This window comes from Cyrtonyx montezumae, unplaced genomic scaffold (assembly GCF_038088225.1).
Source record: "Cyrtonyx montezumae isolate F1298 unplaced genomic scaffold, pur_monq_1.0 scaffold_10, whole genome shotgun sequence".
Taxonomy (NCBI): domain Eukaryota; kingdom Metazoa; phylum Chordata; class Aves; order Galliformes; family Odontophoridae; genus Cyrtonyx; species Cyrtonyx montezumae.
The window spans coordinates 47,080,559-47,100,331 of NW_027071826.1; the positions used below are offsets into that span (position 1 = coordinate 47,080,559).

At 37.2% G+C, this 19,773-nt stretch overlaps 1 protein-coding gene across 8 annotated transcripts in view; it reads left to right on the forward strand.

The window, feature by feature from the left end:
* SOX6 (SRY-box transcription factor 6) overlaps positions 1-12,698 on the forward strand; it is a 361,252-nt gene extending 348,554 nt beyond the window's left edge. For all 8 annotated transcript variants that reach the window (XM_065755272.1, XM_065755269.1, XM_065755275.1 and 5 more), the window contains 2 exons: positions 148-364; positions 8,887-12,698. In XM_065755272.1, coding sequence (XP_065611344.1) covers positions 148-364; positions 8,887-9,190 — 521 coding nt within the window. In that variant the 3' untranslated portion in view covers positions 9,191-12,698. The remainder of the gene's footprint in view (positions 1-147; positions 365-8,886) is intronic.
* The last annotated feature ends 7,075 nt before the right edge of the window (positions 12,699-19,773 follow it).

A 19,773-nucleotide genomic window follows, 5' to 3' on the forward strand; every position in this document is an offset into this window, starting at 1 on the left:
ACAAGTGCTGGCTGATGTTCATTCAAATCAGCTTATTTAATTAACTTATTTAAAATGTATTTATTATAGCAAAAAGATGCATTAAAACACATATGTGTAAAACTACACTTGCTTTACCTGGGCACTCACTGATGGTCTTGTTAATAGGATCTCGCTGGAAGTCTATGTCAAATCAAGAAAAACAACCTTATTACGAAGAGCAGGCACGACTAAGTAAAATCCATCTAGAAAAGTATCCTAATTACAAATACAAACCTCGACCAAAACGTACCTGCATTGTTGACGGAAAGAAATTGCGTATTGGTGAATACAAACAACTGATGAGGTCTCGAAGACAGGAGATGAGGCAATTTTTTACCGTAGGGTGAGTACTATTGTAATTGTTTTCAGTGAATCGCAATGAGCGTTCTCTTTGACAACAAATTTACTCATCTGTTTTAGCCACTTATTAATGGCATTTAAAAGGTAAGGATCTGAATCTATAAAATCACACTGAAAACAAATATGGAACTTTAGCTTGCCACTGACAGGGGAATTCTTCAAAAGAAATTGTCTTCTGTTATCCTGAAAGTTTTGACTCATGCATTTTGTGAGTTGCTAATATGCTATTCCAGTCAGAGTTAATAAGAGCTCCAGGACAATTTCCTAAAGTAAGGCAGGAACAAAAAGAAAAACACAAAAAATTATTCCAGTGTAGAATAAGGAGTTGGGAAAGGTGGAAAATGATAAAAGGTACAGGAGTAATTGTTGTTAGATTAGGAACAGACATAAAGGAATGGTATCATTACATGAGGGTATGAGGTTTTTTGTTTCATATAAGACTGTGATAAATAATTTTTTTTAAAAAGCGTGGTTTAGAATGAGTCTTTCAATTACTGCATAGGCAGATTGGATAGACTTAAATGTAGAATATGTGGACAGAAAGGTCCTGGCACAATTTTAAGAACTATTTTTTACAGTATTATCTCTGTTCTTCAGGACAGAAGGCAGAACTAAGAAAGACTAACAGACTAAAGATAGCGTTAGTGCAGAGAAACAACTGCAGCATAACAGATTTCTCTCTCCTGTGCTTTTTTTTAATGAATTGATCTGTGATGCTCAATGCTTCAGCAATGTTTCTGGTGGTTTACAGAGAGTCTAAATGTTTTTCTCCACTGCCAACCCTTCCAAATTCACAATGTTCTGCTTATTTCTCTAATCACAATAGTCTCCTTTTGTTGGGTACTTTAGTACCAGATAATTGACCTTGACGTCGATTATGTGCCCTCATTTTTGGCTTGGGATTCAGAACTCCTGTTGCAGTCAATTATTCTGTGGTACAGCCTGCAACAATGTGGGCTCTTTCTTCAATCAGTAAATAGAAGTGGTTTTGATATGTTGAAATAACCTTCCAGTCTACAGTTTTAACATTGTTTTTTATTCTTCACTCTAAGGGAAATTGTTTACTAATAGGCTTCAATCAAAATTGTTCTTAGAACCCTAAACAGAAATGTGAATACAAACAGCATATCACAAATTATATTCAGACAAAGAGAGTGAAACTTTAGCTGTTGTCCAAAGCAGTTTGACAGACCAAATCATATCTATACAAGAAATGCAAAAACAGCAGTCTGGACAATTTTTCAATTGTTTGCTAATTCAAAACAGAATCAAGTAGCAGTGTTTCACACATCACAAGTGCTGGCTATGTAAATATGTAGTTGGATATGGAGGACAGATTTAAGAAACTTATAAAAGTGCATACATAAAGAGGGCTACTGTGACTATTAAAAAAGATAATCTATTCAAAATGTGACCAAAATTTAACATCTTTCTCGTCTATCAAACAATGTGATCACAAAGACCATGGGAATGTCATCATATTCTTGAAAGTATTCTTATTCATATTCATGTTCATGCCAAGGCCAATTTACGCTGCTCAGCTCATGCTAAAGATTTAAAGTAACTTAAAATACATTTTTGCACATATAAAGTGATGCAAAGGACTAAACTGGAAACAATAGATATCGTTATAAAAGTAACATTAAGAGATGTTTGCATTTGCTCAAGGTGAAATGAGAACAAGGTTGAAGTTCAATATGGGTATAAATACTTAGGGTACAATACTTACTAAACACAAGCCGTGATTTCTAAAATTTTTTTCATGTTTTTTTTTGTGACTAATGATTGATGCCTCAGATTCCTTTTTACCCTAATGAAAAAATATATATATATTGGAAGATACCAAACAGTTTCTTGAACGGAAACATAAAATGTATATGGCATAATTTATTTCAGAATAGTTTACTGAATAATAAAAAGTAACATTTCATCTGAAGTAGATTATAATTAAGTGAAACACAGTAACTGAGCTCATCAACTTCTTAAACATACTCTTCTTTATATTTTCCTTTAAATGTCACATTAAACATCACTTGGAACAGTTTTCCTAACCGCCCTCATTTTTCCACTGTTTCGGTGGAGCATAAACCTTCCTTCAGAATTGTACACAAGGGAATATAGATGCAGATTCTTTAACAGAATGAAACAGGAGACAAATGTATATTTTTAGGATTTAATATACTCTATGTTTATAGTAAATATTGCAGCATACAATAGAGAAAAAAATGACAAAAAAAAAACTCTTATGAAATGTTGACTTGTGCTAAGTGTTTTATATTGCTTGAAGTTCTGTTAGTTTTTATTTTCTCTCAAAAAAAAAAAGACAAATATATATACCGAGTAAGTTCAGATTGGGTATGTTAAAATGGCAAAAACGTATCACAGAGTAAAAACATAAAAGCATAGAGGTAAAGAGAAAGGCAGACCATCAAGCAGGTAACTAGAGGAGTCTATAACTAGCAACAAAAATGATATTCTTTCATATTTGTGTTGGGATTTTTCTTATACCACATGCTGTAGCAATTGAGGAAAGGCTAATTTCTATCCCCAAGTGAATCACTGGCCAACATAGAATAATACTGCTATGTGCACAATTAAAGCATTTCCCATACACACAAACATGGAACAAATTTTATGCTGCTTAAACTTAAAGATGCAAAAAGCTCATGCTGCTGACTTCAGTGAGCTGCATTGTTTGATAAATATTTGTAAGATACAGAAAAATTGTTTAGTGATTCTCAATATACAAAGTGGTAAGGTTTTAAAGTAAAATAGAGAAATAAACAAATGATTAGTCAGGTACTGTTTGGATTTTTTGTAGAAAAAACTTCCAGAAAATTGAGTGAGAGTGAAGATTTCTCGGAACAAATTGGGCAGGAAATTCATACTTTGGAGATAGGCCAGAACAAAAAATCTAGGTACTGTCAAGTATTTTAAGTAACAGAGTGGAATTGAACATGTGAATAGGTGTTGCATTGCATCCCCATGCAAATGAATTTTGTTCTGAATAGGGTAGACAAAAAGATGAAATAATTCCTGGTTAATGCAGACTCTCTATTAAAAATTTGCTGCTTTTAATCTAGTGGATAGTAAATCTGAAGACCTCAATGTCTTCAAAATAATTATTAATAGGAAGTTGTGACTGGTAAGTTCTGTAGAAGTTAATCCCTAAACAGAAATCAAGTGATTTGCAATTTATCTTTAATACTATTTTTTGTAATGCATAAATAAATGTAAGGAAACTAGTGGATCACATGTAAGCCATACATTCAGTCATTTTGAGTCTGTCTTTTGTTGCCTTGCCTTACAAAAATAATTCAATTCTCAGTCATTTTTAGTCTTCATCACTCAATACAAGTATACAATATATACATTTCTCTGCAAAATGATGTAAGCAGTAACTTTTTTTTTGTTTTGTTTTACCAGTGTAAGATGTTTAGGATAAAACCTTCATAGTGTTTATAACTACTGTACACACACATAGCCTGAATATTGCTAGACCACGGTTTTGAATAGAGCTGTAATATTATATTCCTGTAGCTTGAACTTAAAGTAAGTACACAATGGGTACTTTTGTGAGATTTACTGTTATTTCTTTCCTTATGGGGGTGTAAGTTTCAAGGGGGTGGAGCATATGAGCATTTTCATTAATGCACTTGATTTTGCTTCAGTCATTTAAAGAGCTGTCAGAAAAATAGTTGGGAAGGGATCAGAAAACAATGGTAATTTGCCAACTTAAATGTTTAGCTAGTTTTGCAGAAGTCAAAAGGGGAATGTTCTCTAGGAAAATCCTGAGAGTATTAAGGCCACAAACTTGTAAGCAGGTCAATTGATCTGAGAATTTTTATGCTACCTCCTGTCTCATATTAACCTAACTATTTTGGTCCAAATCTTTAGCCCCAGACTGGATGGACATGTTGGCAATACTGGCAGAGCAGAGTGGCAGGAGACCTGTGGTAATTGGTCTGCGGATTTACTTGACAAAGAGAAGATAGATGGTAGATACAGGAATAGTTAGAAAGCAGAGTATGTAGCCATGCATCACCATTCCTCAAAGATCTAAAGAGATAGGAAGGTTATTGCTTTTTATATACAAGGTTATATTTTTTAGTAAAGCTTTTGACTCTGTCTCTCATGTTATTCTTCTGGAGAACCTGGCAGCCCATGGCCTAGACAGATGTACTCTTTTCTGAGTAAAACTGTCTGGACAGCTAGGCACAGAGAGCAGTGGTGAATGGAGTTAAGTCTAGCTGGTGACCAGTCACGAGTGGTGTTCCCCTGGGGCCAGTATTGGGGCCTGTCCTGTTTAAAATATTTACTGATGATATAGTTGAGAGGATTGAATGCATCCTCAGTTTGCAAATGACACCAAGCTGGGAGAAAATGTTGGTCTGCCTGAGGGTAGGAAGATTCTTCAGAGGGATCTGGACAGGCTGGATAGATGGGCTGAGGACAATTGTACGATTTTCAACAAGACCAAGTGCAAGGTCCTGCACTTTGGTCCCAACAACCCCAGGCATTCATTGCTATAGGCTTGGGGCAGAGTGCCTGGAAAACTAAGCAGAGGAAAAGGATCTGGGGGTGTTAGTCAGACACTGGCTGAACATGAGCCAGCAGCGTGCCCAGGTGGCCAGTAGTATCCAGTGTCAGAAATAGTGTAGTCAGCAGAACTAGGAAAGTGATTATCCCTCTCTACTCAGCTCTCATGAGGCCACAGCTCAAGTACTCTGTTCATTATTGTGCCCCTCACAAGAAAGACGCTGTGGCCCTGGAACATGTCCAAAAATGAGCAGTGAAGTTGGTGAGGGTCTAGGGTGGCTAAGGGAAAATGAGTTTGTTTAGTCTGGAGTAGAGAAGGCTCAGGGGAGACCTTCTCACTCTCCAGAACTACCTGAAAGGAGGCTGGAGTAAGGTAAGGGTAGGTTAGTGTTACTATGAGAAGCCTTCAGCTGAGCCAAGAGAGGTTTATGGTGGCTTATCTGAAAAAATTCATCTCAGAAGGAGTGGGAATACATTGGAACAGGCTGCCTGGGGAAGTGGTAGTCACCATCCCTGGAGGTTTCCAAGGGTAGTAGATATGTCACTTAGGACCATGGTTTAGTGACCATGGTGGTGATGGGTTGATGATTGGACTAGATCTTAGAGATCTTTTTCAACCTTAAAGATTCTTTGATCATATAAAGTGTATGCTCCTTGTTTTCTCTGCCCTACAGAACTTAAATACCTCATCTCCAGTAATATATATAGTCCGTATGTTTTCTGATTCCTTAAAATAAGGCTTTCTAGGACATAATGCAGTGGCCTGAGCAGAATTCACACTGTCAGTTTGATCATCCCTAAATAATAATAAGATTGAGGTGAGAGTTAGGTGTCTAGTTACTGGAAATGTGTAGGTGCTCATGTTTAAGTGCTAGAAAATTTTCACTACCAAGTGGTTTGCAGTACAAGATACTTCCCATTTAGGTGGTACAGTTAACAAATGTTTACAATTCCATGGTGAGATAACAAGTAATTTAAAGCTCATAGTTCTTACCCTGCAGGAGGCACGTATACCACATTTGAATTTTGTTTAACATGTTATAAAGAGTTGTATTGATGAATGACAAATTCATTAGCCCTTAACTTACCTGTTATACCAATCGAGTTCTTTACCACTTAGATTCACTCTATTGTTTGCTGTACATTCAGTGCAATCTCAATTAAAAGACAGTTATGTAAATTCTGCTTCATTATACTTCCTTTATACTTTATGACCTACTCCTTTTATGTTTTGAAATAGAAAAATGTACCCTATCCCACTGAAATGTGGATATGCAAAATAGTTTATCTCTTGATAAATGTTTGAAAGAATATCTGAATTTCTTAACTTAGTCTATCCTTTAGGGCTTCTTATTAAGGACCACTGTATCAAGGCACATCATAGCCCTGTCGTAAACAAGTTGGCTTTTTTCCTTCTTGCTGCTTATAAAAAAACGATTTGTTATAATAAAATAAATTGTTATGGTAAGGTAGGAGAACTAGGTTTCTGATCCTTAGTGTCATCTGACACAAGAACAGCTTGTACTCAGTCATTTCTTAATTATATTCTGCAAGTCCTATCAGAAGCATTGTAACAAAATAACTCACACAGCAGCTTTTGGCATTGACATGATATTCTTTGATGAACACACAGAGATTTTTGTTTGTTTGTTTAGAAATGTATTTATTGTAAGAAATACCAGAAAATTGTTAGTACCAGCAGTTGTTAGACAAACAGATTGGAGGGAATTAAGTGTGTATGGCTTGGCAACAAATATGTAGAAATTTTCTGAGACCATGAGTGGGTTTCTTTCTCCTTTGCTTTGTGGAAACAGTCGTTAATGCAAACAATTTCTGTTTCTAAAAGTTTGTGGAGGAGGTACCTGTAGGTTTTTAACAGTAATAACTTATATGCCTGACAACATGCAATCTAGGAACTAAAATGTTCCCACGTGAGGTAGGTGTTCAATTTTATGGATAAAGTATTGAAAGATGTTTGCAGCAAATCACTTGCAAGCAAATGCACTGGCTGAAAATTGTTTTCACAGAACATTTATCAGATCATTTAAAAAGTGAAAATTTAGTGAAAAATCCCAAGCTGTTTGTAAATCATCTGCAAATCATCATTTGCAAACAGGAGTATAATGACTGTGTCAAATGAATTACTGTGATGTTTTTGCTCACTGCTAGCCAGGTGTACTATACACATACAACAGATGTTTGAATTTCTCAAGCTGTGCAGAGTCTGTAAGAGTCAGGCTAGCAGTAGCAGCAACGAAGGTAGTACGTAATGCTATTTGAATATGCTCTTACACAGTGTTCATGATTTGACTCTCTATTGGTGCCTAAACTTGAAGTACATTGGTTTTTACCAGTAACTGTCCTGTGATATTTATTAAACCTAGAATTTGGTCAGTGAATGACAAAAATCCAGCATTTAAGGGACATCTTGTAAATAAGCTATACATTATACGTGTGTATTGGTTTAGACAGTAATCAAGAATTTATGAAGGACTGGTTTATGCAAAGCATATTTTTATCTCCTTTTGAATGTTGGCACTGCAATAAAGAAGTTACAGTTCAGTAGACTATTCAAACACATCTGATGCTGTTTCTCTTGCTAAAATTGTAAAATACAGAGATCTCAAATACTTGTCAATATTGCTCTAAAGAATGTTTAGAATACACTGAAATACAGTATTAAAGTAGGCATCTATGCCGAATAACCAGTTAAGAGTAAAAGAGCAAATTCCATCGTACTTAGGTATTTCTGGTACTGTAATTTGCTACATCTAATGTATGATGGAGATTATTTTCCTCCTGACAAGTTCAGTCCCCTCTTTTTCTCTCACCTTTGGTCCAAAATTAATATAAGAATATTTTGAAGTGTCTTTTAATATAGAAACTAAGTCTGTTATTTAATCCAAATGAAAAAAGTTGCCTTAGTTAATTCATAGCCAATAAAGGCTTGACCAAGGAAAGAGTTCAGCATCCTGATTTTACTCAGAAAAGCAGCTGAATATATGTACATTGTTGTAAGAGACTTCGCATCCTTTGAAAAAGTTGAATTATGTACATGCTCTAATCAAGCTTGCATTTAATTGCTTGACTGTCAATGATATCAGCCTATTCTAGTTAGGGTGGTTTTGCTCCAGCGTGCTTAAAATTGTCACAGACAAAAACAAAGGATATTACATGGTACAGAGTTCTACATCAGAAGGCAAAATGTTCCATAAGTAGAGGCAGTGCATTCTTAATTGAGTCTCTCCATGTATTTGCACTGTGAAAATAAATCAGATATGCAGAGGTTTTTGTTTCTACAGGCTATCCATTACAACACAGAAAATAACCTGTTTTTTAAGTACTTTTCTTCAGAAACTCAGTCTTGCACATCAAAACCTCAAGAGCAAATGGAAATTCTGATGATGGATTTTAAACACAAATCAGAATTCAGAAATAAAAAAATCCTAAGTATTTCCAAGTGATTTAGGAGTAAATCTAGCATTTAAATTATAAATTACATCCTTAAAGATCCACAGGCAGTGTTACCTCATCACCCATATCCCATTTTAGGTACTGCAGGTAATCTTGAGGTTCCATCATTAACAGTCATGAAAGTCCTAGTCAGGAGTTTGAAGGATAATTTTGGACAGCAGAAGTCTACTGTCTAATGCAGCAGTTAGGCACTGCATAGGTGCCTAAAGCATTTTGAAGATCTCTCTCCAAGTGCTACATTGCAGTATGGTTTGAATAAACACAAAAATCACATGAAATAATCGTATTCTGGTAGTTGCTAAATAGTTTACTCTCCAGTTGCACCTGAGGGTAGGAACTAAGGTGAACAAATACTATACAGGACCAGACTGAGAGCCTCAGAGGAATACATGCAGCACTCACAGGAAATCATCTGCTTTGATTTGGCCTTACAGAAGGGCTTCCCTCCTCCAAACAGAGGTAATCACGTTCCCATCTTGCTTTTCCTTCTAGACAACAGCCTCAAATTCCAATCACCACGGGAACGGGGGTTGTCTATCCTGGTGCTATTACCATGGCAACTACCACACCGTCACCTCAGATGACATCGGATTGCTCAAGCACCTCCGCCAGCCCTGAGCCCAGCATCCCTGTCATTCAGAGCACTTATGGGATGAAGACGGACAGCGGAAGCCTTGCTGGAAACGAAATGATAAATGGAGAGGATGAAATTGAAATGTACGAGGACTATGAGGATGATCCCAAATCAGACTATAGTAGTGAAAATGAAGCCCATGAGGCAGTCAGTGCCAACTGAGGAGTGTTCACAGAATTAAAGTACTCAGACTCATTTGTTTTTTGTTTTTTTGGGATTTTTTTTTTTTTGAACAAAAAGTTCTTAAAGAGCCTGCATGCATGTGTGGCTCCTACAGTTACATCAGCAGAATGGTCTTAAATGTTTCTTAACGTGTGAGACAGATTGTTTCCCTAATTTTTCATGAACTTGGGTTTTTTTGTTGTTTTTGTTTTTTTAAATTTAGATGAAGACATATATTAAATATCAGACATCAGGACTTGAAAACTTATATGAATCAATAGCTGTCTTAAAAGTCTTACCTTTTGTCTTTTTCCTTTTGGATGCTGATAAAGGCTTAAGTTACTGTTTTAGATGGGGGTTATACATTCTCACTCAGGTATGCTGTGCCAGCCTACAGGTTGTGAATGTGTTTTTATTCTGGATTCTTTTAGAAAACAAAAACTGCAGATTTCATATTGTGAAACAGAACAAGTCCGCAAGTGTGCACATCTGTGCATCATAGCTCATCTTTAAAAATCGTCTCTGAATTCCATTTTTTTCCATATGTACAGCTGAACTTCTGATGTGCCAAACTTTTCTTAACTTTTGAATCTTAACATTTAAAAAAGAGTCTTAAAGGAGACACTGTAAAGTCTTAGACAATCCTTTGGCATCTTAAAATAAATATATAAAAAACTAATTTTTTTTCCAGAAAATGGTGAAGTACTCAGGAATCTGGAGACAGGATATTCTTAAGTAGTGAACCTGGTTGCCATAGTGCATGTGCCCAATTGCTTTTGCCTCTTGATGCCATTAGTATGAAATTTTAAGTAAGCACAAAAGAGCGATCACCAGCTATGGAAGGGCCTGTCTTAGCAGTGTGAGGCCACCTTTGACTACATTCTCTACCCTTTTGCTTTTAACCCTTGCATTCAGTCTTAACACATTTTCTCTTAAATAATTTATTCATTCCAGAATGTCAAGGGTCCAAATACTTAATATTTATTTTTAAAAGTACTGTTGGTGGCATTACACTTACAATTCCTTATTGATATGTTAAAGAGCTCTTTCTTTCTCCTCCCTCAAATTACACAGGTATGTGAAAATAAAAGTGCACCTGCTACTAAAACGAACATGACATTTATGAATGAGAAATTCAATTGTTTCCATAACAGTGTGTGTTCAAGGAGAACTTGGAAACACTCTGCTATAGGTAACACAAAATAAAGTGAGTATTTTTGTATGTACATACAGTACAAATACTCCAAAAATTTGTCATTATATATACAAACCTCTATACTTAGCTGGACAACAAAGGCAGATGTAAAATCCAAAATCCATATAGAGTCTACCGTGATGAATTTTTAGGGCTTGTAGAATCCTGCAGTGAATCGTGGCTCCATATATCACGTTCCTGTTGTCACCTGAAGGAGCTGTTTGCTATCTTGAGTATTTGTGCAGTGATTTATATGTGAGACTCCTAGTGGAGGAGTGAAAGCCACAAAAATGACAGGCTTGCAAAGCTGAGAAAATGATGCATCAAAAATATTTGCCGAATGTTATTCCTATGGGAATGCGAGCTAGATCTCCATGCATGTTTGTAAAGTTCTTTGGGATCTCCAGAGACAATGTGTACCCAAAGTTTTCATTTGTATTATTACTGGAAACAATGCAACTAGTACAGAAAAGTCTAGGAAATATACAAGAAAGATATGTTCAATGATTAAGAGTTTGTTAATGTTCAGAGAAGGAAAAGAAAAAAGAAATTGACTTTTTTTTTTTCCTTTCGCATTCCACTCCTGTTCATACGTAGATCTCTGTACATAAAATGCAGCTCCAATGGGCCTGGTGAATACCTGTGCTGAAGCTCCTCAACTCCCTCAGCTTTTATTTTGAATATGATATGTTCAGCACATTAGTGATAAATTCAGACTTGGGCTGAGAGGTATGAATGAGCCTAGGGCAGCTCTTCCCAAAGTCTGGGAGAATCTTGCTGCAGAGCTGTATGGGCTTTGCTTAGAGCCCAGACAACGAGAGGACTGTAGCACTAATGCTGGCCATCCTCGTGCTGTTGTACTATCCTGCAGAAATTCATGTGAGGTGCATTGACAAGATGCTGTATCTGGAGTTGCCGTTTTCCTCGCAGCCCCAGTAATACCTCTTAGAGCAGGGAGAGCCACTGTAGCCACTGTAGGGATCACATTTAAATGTGCAAGTACCCTCAAAACAAAGATTGTTCTATTTACAGGAAAATTTATAAAGATAATGGCATAGAAAAACAGTGGTCAGACTTCTCTGACCATTTTGTAATTTGGAACAAAATGCTATATTTTTAATATTTATTTAAATGTGTTCTTAGTCCATGTCTAATAAGCAATAAACCGGTCTAGCCAAGACTTTAAAGGCAAATGCTGTGTCGTTAGCTGGTGAGCGCCCTCTTCAAGCTGGCTGAGGTACTGATAGAAAGTGTTTTTTGTTCTCACAGTTGCTTGGGAATTTGAACTGTTTTTAATACATTCAGCTCAGATTGGGGGAGGGTACCATTATTTCCTAAAATAAATGACTATTTATTAATGTCTTACATAATTCTTATGTTAGAAGTATCTCTCCCTCCTCCCAATGTCACTTTTTCACTCTCTCTCTTTTTTTCTGGTTTTGTTGCATTGGTAGAATGCTGTATTGCTAGTATTGTATTTTATGTAATTTTTTTTTTTTTTTTGCACAAAGGCAAACATTTAGATTAGTTGGTTAATTCTTTTAAATTTTATGACCATGCCAAAATAATATTCTGCAGGCTTGTGGAGAACAAAGGACTGTTCTTTAGGACTGAAACTTGATTTTGCTTGTAGTACAAAAAAACACACACTCACAGATGTTGTTTCGTAAGTGTTATAAGCACTGGATATAAATGGTATTTTTTATCACTTCTGACTAATGTGAAACTGTTGTACGAAAACTACATGAACAAAAGTCATCTGTTTCGACTCGTGTGGGCCTGCCTCACAGTTGCCGGATTTGAGTCATTTTTATGTCTTGTTATTTCATTTATTTATGCAAAATACATGTATGTATGAACACTTTGTTTTAGCTCCAGCCCTGCCTCAGTGCTGATGCTCTCTATGTTAAAGCCACATTCTTGAAAATGACTGGCTGTTCAGGAATTGCCAGCTGGTAAAAATTGCATTTATTGGCTGGGGAAGTGGGATGAACATATTTGAATCTGAATTGCGCATATGAGCATTTTATTCTATTTATTAGCCGACATTGGCTCTAAAATGTCAGTAGAAGGAAGGACAATCATAAGGATAAAAAACAACTTTTTTTACTTTATTAATCGGAGCTCAAAACAAAGTTTTTGTTGAATTTACCATCTCATTTTAGATATTTTTTTTTAAATTGTGTAAATATAACATAGGAAATAGAATTTTATTTTTTGTTCATGGATACTTAGTGAAGTATAAGTTATGTATTTACTTTTGTTCTATATCAGTGTATGTTGGTCCATATTAAATGCTGACAAGTCACTGTACCTCATGTAGATGCTGAATTTACACCCGCAGTGTGAGCGCAGTATTGTGGACCTGTAGCTGGGACAGCAAGATGCCTCACTTGTGCTCTCACTGATTTTTGATAGCATATCCCACAAACACAGAATACCTTTTTCTTGTTTAGAAAGTTGATACATAACACACACCAAATTGCAGATACAGCTGATAGGAAACACAGTTTGTTTTCTGAACCCAAGTAAAACTGATTGAATGCTTTAGTTCAAACAAGAATAGCATTTGGAAGTCAAAAGCATATCCTTGGAGAGACTGTCATGAATAAGATGGCCCTTGCAATGTAATCAAGACTTAGTAATATCAAATCTTTATTTTCTACACTAAGTAAATCACACTATCATTACCTTAGGCTGTAATGTCAGGTGAAAACATTCACACAAAACACAAACAGGACTTTCAGGATTGCTCATTAAATGCTGTGTTTTAGTCTCTCTTGATAACTCTGACTGAAAAAAATAACAACTGCATTCAGGTAATGCACAAATACAGTCATACTTTTTTCTCCACTGCTGATCAGTTTATTTAATTAATACAGATACAATATATTTTCTGTTTGGAAAAATTTTAAATACTTACTTTCAAGAGAAGAACACTCCTGAAACAGTCTGATATGAGCTAGTATATTTCACTTCTATTTCACGAAACAGGGTTCAGGTTTACATGGGGGTATGACTGATGAAATAGTCTAGCTCTGGTTGATACGTGTGTTCGGGTGTCACCATTTAGTTCATGAAACTGCCTACTGGGAATACATGGGATCACAGTGTGCTCCTAAATCAATGTACTCAGGTGCAGCACGAGGCAGGGGGAGGGCAAAGGACGGGACTGCCCGGGTTGGGAATGCAAAACAAACAGTGACATTGCAACGTGTGCAGCAGTCAGCTGAGGACAGCTACTGCTTTGAGCATAAACACAACCACCTCCCAATGCAACCTGAACCACGGGCCTCTCACTGGATTGGCTTTCTGGTTTCAATTTTTTGTCATATCAATAGGTGTGGCATTTCAAAAATCATCTCCTATTAAACATACTACAAGATTAACACCCCCGCCCTCCCTCAGCAAAACACTTATCTACTTGCTTAATTTTAAGCGTGTTAGTACTTCTGTGGTGGTCACGAGGACCAGTAGAGCGTTGGCGTTAAGTAGGGCAATCCTTGCTGAACAGGGCCACAGTGTGAACAACTGCACTGGAGATGCAGCCAGCAGAATGTATGATAGAGTTCTTCATGTTATTATGAGATGCTGATGGAAGGGCTTGGACCCTAGGTGTTTTGCATGCTTTTTTAAGATTCAAGTTGGCACTTAAGCATGTTCTTTTAAAAGAATAATATTATATGACCTCATCTGATCTTTTACAAAACACGTATTATTTTGCTTTAAAAATTAATTTCCCCCAAACCTTTTTTTATATGACCCATTAATATCTGTGATTTTTCTCAGATCAAATGACATTCTTGATATGCTGTAATGTCCTACTACAGAAGGCAAAAGAAAATAAGATGTAGGTATATGCAAATATATTTTGTTTTAATCCATTGCCCTTTTTTACATATCAGATTTGCTGGAAATGGTGACAAAGAAGTATTCTGAAATTTCACACACTGGGTAAAAAGGGGGTGGGGTAGGGTGAACTGGGCTAAAGGAAAACTTATCAAATTGATATTTATGGCAATATGAAAGCTATAAAGCAACTTAGTGACATGGCTTGCTTTGTAATTTCCGCTTTCTGAAAACCACAAGTGAGGTCCTTGGTGCTCTTGGATTATGGGGAATGTGCAAATATTTAACTGTTTGTATGCTGCACATTGCAGACCTGCTAGTGTGCATTCTCCGTTTGTCTTCCTTTGTCATTTGTGTTTTGCTTTCTAGAAAGCAATGTTGTTGTTTTTTTGTACCCTTCTTCAGCTTGTAGCAAAATAGAATGCTTAGCATTTATGTTCATTCATTATTGTATTTCCCATGTACAAATTTTTTTATTACATTAAGACAAGCTTATAAGCTGTTACTACATAACTTATCTTACTGTAACTCTTATTTCCTGACATTGTAATTTGTTTGTGATGTATATTGTGAGATTGTACTCTATGTTAATTTAATCAGCACAATTCACTGACATGCTGGACTGACATGCTAGCTGCTGTTTCAAATTGTAAAGTTTGTGTAGAGCTGTTGGGACAACTGAGACTCTCTTGTCTAGGTACTATGCTTTGATTCCTATAGCAACACTGTGGGTACAGCTCTTAATGGCGAGGGCTGCTTGTTGGACACCCACTGGCTAATTTAACAGGCAGGTTTTCTTTGTAGAAATTCTATATACAATGCAGGTACCTACCTGGGCCCATGGCCGGTAATTATTTGGGCGTGTAGAGGAAAAACTAGTGTCTATTGCTGCTTTGAATATGTTTTAAAGTCTGAAAATGTAAATAGTTTATCAAAAAAAATCTTGTACAGTCCAGTGTAAAGTTTTTAAATGAACTTAAAGGTTGCCATCACATCTCACACTCTCCTCTTGATACAGTTGGAAAAACAAAACAAAAAACAAAAAACAAAAAAAAACCAACAAAAAACGAAGGAAAAGATTGCTAAGGATACTGAATTTAAAAAAAAATCTGTTCTCAGTTTTAAAAAGGAGAATAGTTATTCTTAGCTCTGCTTCATTGCATAAACAGACTTCTTGGATTTTGTTGTGCAGTATTGACGTGAGGTAAATTAAATATTAAATAATCTTTCAGTGGTACTTTTAAGAGTCTTCTCCTCCTCTGCCTCAGTTATTAATGGAAAAGACAAAATTGAAAGACACTGTCCATATACAGTATGTTCTGGTGTACATTGGCACCTTACCTACATGTTTCGGGTGGGGGGATTTTTTTTTTTTTTTTTTTTTTTTTTTTTTTGCACAAGGTGCTTTCCTGATATGTTAAACATGTCATCTTTGGGTGATACAGTATATGCCATGATAGGGGTTTAGACCCCTCAGGGGAGTGTCTATAAGACTGCCTATTTATGCTCATTTACCTCAAGACTGTCCTCTCTACCCTTAATCTATTCACCATCACTCCATCTTTTGTACTGCTGTTGACACTTACAAATTAAAGATAAATTTTGTTTTATGAGATGTGTGTGTGACTTCTTCTATGTATTCTTTATTGTCCTTTTGACATTACCAGTAATGATTGAACACAAGGAGTTGATGGGCAGTCTCATTCAGCTGGCCTTCTTTAAGTTTAGTGTTTGAATCTTCCAGTTCTTAGATTTTCCACATGCCTTTCCATTCTGCAAAGGCATTTAATGGCCTCTGAAATCCATTAACACCATATGCTGTATTAGACAAGCATGATAACCAACCTAATTTGATAATATTTCACTGTGTACCATTGGTTTTGTAAGCAGGAAGTGCTGTTGTGGTAGCAACATAATCTCAGTAGGATTTTTATAGAGCTGAAATGAGACAAAACAATTCTCATGTTTCTTCTTTATTCGCCTTCCCATTTTCCCCACTTATAACATTAAACTAACCAAAAATGACAACAAAAACTCCTATAGTTGCCACATTGCCATGTCTGTAAACTGCTAGCATTTAGGTATTATGATTGGCTTTTGACATCGAAATTAGTCACGGTTCTCGTAGGAGAAGAATAAATTACATTGAAGTGTATTGTACTATAATGTAACAGAACATTTTGATTGCACATTACATCAGATTTCAGTCTAGTTTCAGCTATTGCTTATTGCACAAACCACCCTGAAACATCTTAAATGGGAAACAATCCTTACTTCCCAGGAGAGAGCGTCATACATGAAATTATTAGAAATGACATTCTGCATTATGAATCTATGCGATAAAATGCTTCAGGGTCAACAGTGGATGGAATGAAGTTGGTGACCAACACATTAGAATGAATAAATAAGGAAATATTGAGATGGACTTTTAAAGATTTGGTTTCGGGTAAGCAATCAGCTAGTTACTCAGTTGAACTGCAACTCTAATGTATTCTTGAGGAGAAAGCAGCAAAAAAAATTGTATTTTTGCTACTTAACGTGCAACAATTAGATAGAAGTTGGCAAGGGCCATACTGTATATTTGAAGAAGAGAATTATGCCAGTGAACAACAGACAACCCAGAGTCAAAGAGAGATGAAGCACCATGTCATTGTACTGGAATTTTACTTTCACACAAGAGGGCTGACATGTAGTGCAATCCTCTGCTATGTATTTTCATATTGCTCCAATTAAGTCAACTTATGGTGTTTTTTCCTCCAGCCAAGCACAACCTCTGCTCGATGGCTGCAGCACCAGGATCTTCCGGAGCCCTTAGGACTCACTGTGCTTAGGGAGCTTCGGGATTGCAAGGTTTGGCACCCCAGTCTATCTCCCCACTGGTTACTCACACTGGGCTTTTCCTGTGACAATTAATTGCTCCCACAGTAGCCCAATAGCAGCAGCTTGCAAAGAATGGGGGCAGGGGGTCAACAGTAATTGATTTACTTCTTTAATATATGGTTTACAATAGAAAATATGAGCTCCAGGTTCTGTCTCTGAGCAGTTAATGACCAGCTGGGTTAAGGGCCTTCAAATACTGCCATTGGTCATTAACTGCCAGGAAGTATCCTTCCTGTCATCTATTATTGCTTAATTGTATCAAGACTCACTACAGTGAAGGACTGTTAAAGCTATAGATTAATTGAAATCTGACCCTTAGTCATTTTAATAATATCAAGGCCACTGCAGGTTAGCATTTGGGTTCTTGACATGACAGTCCATAACAAATTTATTCAGAGTTGTTCTGCTTTATATTAATGCCTGCTAGATGATTGACATGGTAAACCATAATTGCCCTGTGGAAATCACAGTGGTCAGTTGTATTAAGAACTACTTAGGGCCACTTTAATTTACTTTGACACCACAGACTTTAAAAGCTTCTATATTTCTACTGAAATCTACTTAGAGGTCTGGTTGCTGTTGTAGCTCATCAGGAAATGATCATTCGGTAACAGCAAAAAGTAATTATTAAAGCTTTAAATAACTATCCTCAAATACTCAGTCAAGTCACAACAGAAATGCATATTGATCACTGTTGTGGAGTTGGTTTTTGTTTTTGTTTTGTTTTTTTTTGGTCACACCTCTGATTAATTAGTTACTAGCAGAGTGTCTAAAGGAATCCAGCCATCATTTTAAGTTAGATTTCAAAAATAACGTGTGCGCAAAATCTGAACTACAAAAACCATCAGTTTTATACTCCTGCATTACTCCTATATTACTTTCACAACATCCAGTTTTAATTTCAGGAAAGAGGAAACTCACACTTCAGACAAGTGATGAAGTTCCATTTTAAGACAAGCCACGCATGGTTACATTTGGAAATCAGAAATATTTATATTGTGCTACAAACCACAAGTCCCATAGCAGAGCCCTATCCCACAAGGAGCTGTGCAAACAGCAAATGGAAGGGTATCTGCCACCAAGGCCCCATGGTGGCTCCTGGTATCATTATAGCTTCTGTATGCTCTTAGCTAATTATTTACAAATAACCTACAATCGAAAACTCAATCACAGTCCTATGGGTCAAATAAGGAGTCTGCCTAGCCCAGTGGTTCTGTGTTCAACAGTGGCAACAGCCAACAAAGGCCGGCCCTGAGCCTGGCCATCTTCTCAGCTCATCCTTTCATTTCCTCATACATCTGCAACCACTGTGTTGGGATGCTGATGGATACAGTATTTCCCTTCCTGGTCAAGGATGCCATGTAGCATTTTGGTAGATGAAGTCACTGTGGGGAAATAGGCTATTACGTCTATGGTCTGATCTTTCTGTGAAGGGCCTTGCTGAGTTTGGCCATGATCCTCTTTTGTTGTTGTTTAACAGAAATAAAACCAGAGAGCCAAAGCAATCAGTCTATGTACAACAGAAATGCTAAGTCCATCAGATTAGCTAAAATATTCAGGATGCTAAATTGCTCCCAGTTTTTGCAAGATCTGGTTAAAACAAGATGCTTAACTCTGAAAATCTGGAGATCAAGAATCTCGATGATCAAATTACTCAATCACAGTGAAATATATTTTGTTAAAACATCAGGAACAGTATCCTTGATGGAAGACTTCAGCCAGTTCCCCCAGAACCGCTGCAGCTGCCAGAAAACCAAATGGTGAGTGCTGAAGCAGCCCAAAGGACAGCCTTACATGGCGGAAGGCACTGCTGACACACACTGAGGGGTTGCGCAGGAAAACAGACACCTGGAAAAGCCCTTAGATACAACTGCCTGTTTCCAGCAGCGTGACTGAAGGCTTTTAGTTTTAAAAGCTACAATATGGGTTGAAGGAAATAGCAGTAACAGTATCCACGTGCGGTCCTTTCTGTATAGCTTCTCCACTTCGCAGTACTTTGATTTGTGTATGTGACTTTCCTACAGCAGGAAAGCACAGGGACTCAAGCAGCTCTAGGTTACAACAGCTGCAGGGAAAGGGGATGGCTTGCAAGTGATGGCCCCTCTGTTGACCAAGGTACCACTCATTCCCACTGCCAAACCACGATGTCCTCCTGTAGTTATTCCCAGCACCTCCAATCTTGCTTGAGCAAGCTTACATTGATCTGAGAGGATTTGGGGGGTGTGCATGCCAGCACCACTTGGCTGCTGCCTGAAGAAGGCAGGGGAGGAGTGTCTGCTGGGCCCCAGCATGGCCCTCTTCCCACAGCTGCAACCAGGGGTGCCTTCCAAAAGATATTAAGATGCCCACAGGAATGCTTAATTGTTCCTCCTGGCATTACTGAGTTGCCACAGAGTGTGAATGAAACTCAGTATGTCCCAGCTTAGCACTTCAAATTTTCACCCAGTCTCCATTTTTCCTTCCACTGTTGTTGCTGAGCAACCTGCATTTAAGTGTGTGTGCCCCCTTCAGTAGAACTCCATGCTGCTGCTGATGGAGGACACCTGTGGGGCTGTGCTCAAAGCTGTAGCACAAAGTGCCAGATGGGCCAAGTGATCCCACCTGGTGTAAAGTTCTGACCTCATGGAACACACCTGTCCAGGCAGAGGCCAAGGTTGGG